A 2,747-nucleotide genomic window follows, 5' to 3' on the forward strand; every position below is an offset into this window, starting at 1 on the left:
GCCCACCGTGGAATGAGTTTGATAGCCATGCTGTACAGGGTCTGGCGAGTTGGGGGTGGGTTCCCCCCTATTTCTGTCAGAAAATAGAAAGCAACATCTCATTTGAAAGCTATAGCCCTCGTCTTTTTGGAAATCAACCTCAAATCCTACTGAACCAAAATATAAATGCAACATTCAACAATTTTACTGAGTTACAGTTCATATAAGGAAAGCAGACAATTGAAATAAATTCATTAGGCCCTAATCTATGAATTTCACATGACTGGGCATGGGCCCACCCACTGGGGAGCCACGCCCAGTCTGAGTTTTTCCCCACAAAAGGACTTACAGACAGAAATACTCCTTGGTTTCATCAGCTGTCCGGGTGGCTGGTCTAAGCCTGATGGAGAGGCTAGCTAGCTGCTCCAAGCTATTGAATAGCTGCGGGTATACTTATGCGCTTATACACTCTAACATAGCCCTCTTACCAAGCGAATCCTCTCTGGAAGGAGTCGAAAAAAGGAAAATATGGAAGTAGTGCAGCTGCAGATATTTAAGGTGGTCGGTCAGCTGCAGCACTACTCGGTACACAGGACTAATCTGAAATTCTTACTCGGAATGTATCCTGCCGCGTGGAAGAACACCATATTGAAGTGATCCAATAGAAACAGAGAAGAGTAGGGGTGTTAACCCCGGTGTCCTGGCTAAATTCCCAATCTGGCCCTCAAACCATCACGGTCACCTAATAATCCCCAGTTTACAATTGGCTCATTAATCCCCCTCCTCTCCCCTGTAACTATTCCCCAGGTCGTTGCTGCAAATGAGAACGTGTTCTCAGTCAATTTACCTGGTAAAATAACAGATAAATAAAACAATATAGTGCTACATAACATGTCTGAAAGTAAACTACAAATTCAGGAAATTCAGGAATTTGTACCCATACAATCCGGCCTGCAGGTAACTATACCAAAAATACATCAAATTCAGTCAGTTTGTTGGAACAACAGCAACACTTGGCAGTGGTAGTAGAAATGTGTAATTAATTATCATGACAATAAGAGGGTTGCAAAAGGTTTTGCATAATATTTGTATTTTTCAGTGGCAAGAAAAGAAGCAGTGCAAACATGAAAATTACACAGAAAAGGTAACTAATAAGGATAGCATAGTCTCCCTAGGTGTACAGATCAACTTTAATCAACACACTTACTATCTCTAATCAACACACTTATTATCTCTAACCCCAACCTTTTAATATACCATCCAAATAAAGTCAGTCCAGAAATACTAATCAATCATTAGATTAAACATGAGGTGTTTTTTAGACAAAAGCTCAGGTGATACAAAATATTGTAGTCATGTGGCCTCTAACATGTGTTTGGCTTCCAGGTGAACCCTGGTTCATGAGGCATCTGGGGGGCCATGTAGCCTGCAGTGGGCTCGTAAAAGGGGTTTGGGAGTTCATCGTTAAAGCAGCTCCACCTGGCCTCTCCACTCTTCCTGCAGCACGGGTATGCCCTGGTCATTACGGCAAACTCTTCGACACAGAACACGGAGAGTGCATTCTGCCACTGCAAGGACAGAAACATAGAGAAAAGTACAGAATAACTTCAAATAAATCATTCCAATATGCAATATAATCATATAAAAAAAAAATACATACACACACACACACACACACACACACAACTCACAGCTTGCTGAGCACAGCACAGGATCTGGACATTTTGCTGGGCGACTTCTCCACTGCAGCACATGCTGTACCAAGACTCCAAACGATTGATGGCTTTTCCACAGCGCCGGAAAAAACTGACACCAGAGCGTGGAAAGAAGCTAGGTGGATACCGGGGGCGACTCTGTCCATAGTGACATATGGCAGCAAGATTCTGTAGGGTTGGGCGTGCAGGAGGGAAAGGGACGTCAGGCTCCTGCAGAGAGCTAAAATTCTGGGTACCTGTGAATAGAAGAGACAGAGCAAAAGTGTGCAGAAAATGTGTGGATAAAAAGAGAGGGAGCTTGAATAAACATGATACATTCAGACAATCTGTTTCATAGCAGACAAATAATAGATTTGAGTGTAATCCCTTTCAAAATGTTAAATGTATAGAAACATTATACAATACCTCCAAGTTTGGCACAATCAAGAGTCAGTAGTGCAAGTAACCAAGAATGTGCGAAAAATCCAGCCAAAATCATGTTTTGTTTGTTTTTGTTTTTGTTCGAAAAAAAAACCTCTGTTCTGCTCTTACTGTGAAGTTTTGCGTGGGAGATAGAAGTCTTCTGCTTTCCTTCAAGTTTGTCCAAGCTGTACTGTCCTCATCTTCAACCTGCTTTTATCCAACAGATGGTAGGGGGAGTGAGTCCCGGGGCGTGCCAATCTCATGAATGTGTAATGATGCGAGCAGGGTGTAGATACTGGAAAAGGAAATGGCTGAGTACGTCACAGATTACTGGTACTAATCAAATGAGTACTGCTCGGTCTTTCCTCAAAATCTTGGATTACATTGCAAATGTTTGCTTTGTTAACCTTTCCTCCATTTGTAACAGTGTGTTGAATGTGAATATGTGATTGTATTATAAATTGTATTTGAATGTATAAGGCCTCTTGGAGGATTAGCCCAAATGAGGACTGAAAGAGATCCTAATAAAATCAAATCATATATCCACTTCTTTGGGCTTGACATGTAGGCCTTTTGCCATATTTAGCCAGTTAGCCTATCATTCATAGTTGTTGGACTTTAAGTACTACACTCTTTTAGATGTGTTCCTAA

General features: G+C 41.6%; 1 protein-coding gene across 1 annotated transcript; it reads right to left on the reverse strand.

The window, feature by feature from the left end:
* Window positions 1-1,049: 1,049 nt before the first annotated feature.
* On the reverse strand, window positions 1,050-2,389 carry LOC118398346 (extracellular matrix protein 1-like). The gene is made up of 3 exons (XM_035793589.2): window positions 2,100-2,389; window positions 1,671-1,930; window positions 1,050-1,547 (listed from the first exon to the last, which is right to left on the reverse strand). The coding sequence occupies exons 1-3, from the start codon at window positions 2,170-2,172 to the stop codon at window positions 1,344-1,346; spliced, it is 537 nt and encodes a 178-aa protein (XP_035649482.1). The 5' UTR covers window positions 2,173-2,389; the 3' UTR covers window positions 1,050-1,343.
* Between the last annotated feature and the right edge of the window lie 358 nt (window positions 2,390-2,747).

This window comes from Oncorhynchus keta, chromosome 19, assembly GCF_023373465.1.
Source record: "Oncorhynchus keta strain PuntledgeMale-10-30-2019 chromosome 19, Oket_V2, whole genome shotgun sequence".
Classification (NCBI taxonomy): domain Eukaryota; kingdom Metazoa; phylum Chordata; class Actinopteri; order Salmoniformes; family Salmonidae; genus Oncorhynchus; species Oncorhynchus keta.

Coding starts and splice junctions, on each gene's coding strand:
- LOC118398346 (XM_035793589.2), bottom strand. CDS start 2,172: ATGATTTTGGCTGGATTTTTCGCACATTCTTGGTTACTTGCACTACTG. Junction 1,931..2,099: donor TGATTGTGCCAAACTTGGAG/GTATTGTATAAT, acceptor TTCTATTCACAG/GTACCCAGAATTTTAGCTCT. Junction 1,548..1,670: donor TGTGCTGTGCTCAGCAAGCT/GTGAGTTGTGTG, acceptor CTGTCCTTGCAG/TGGCAGAATGCACTCTCCGT.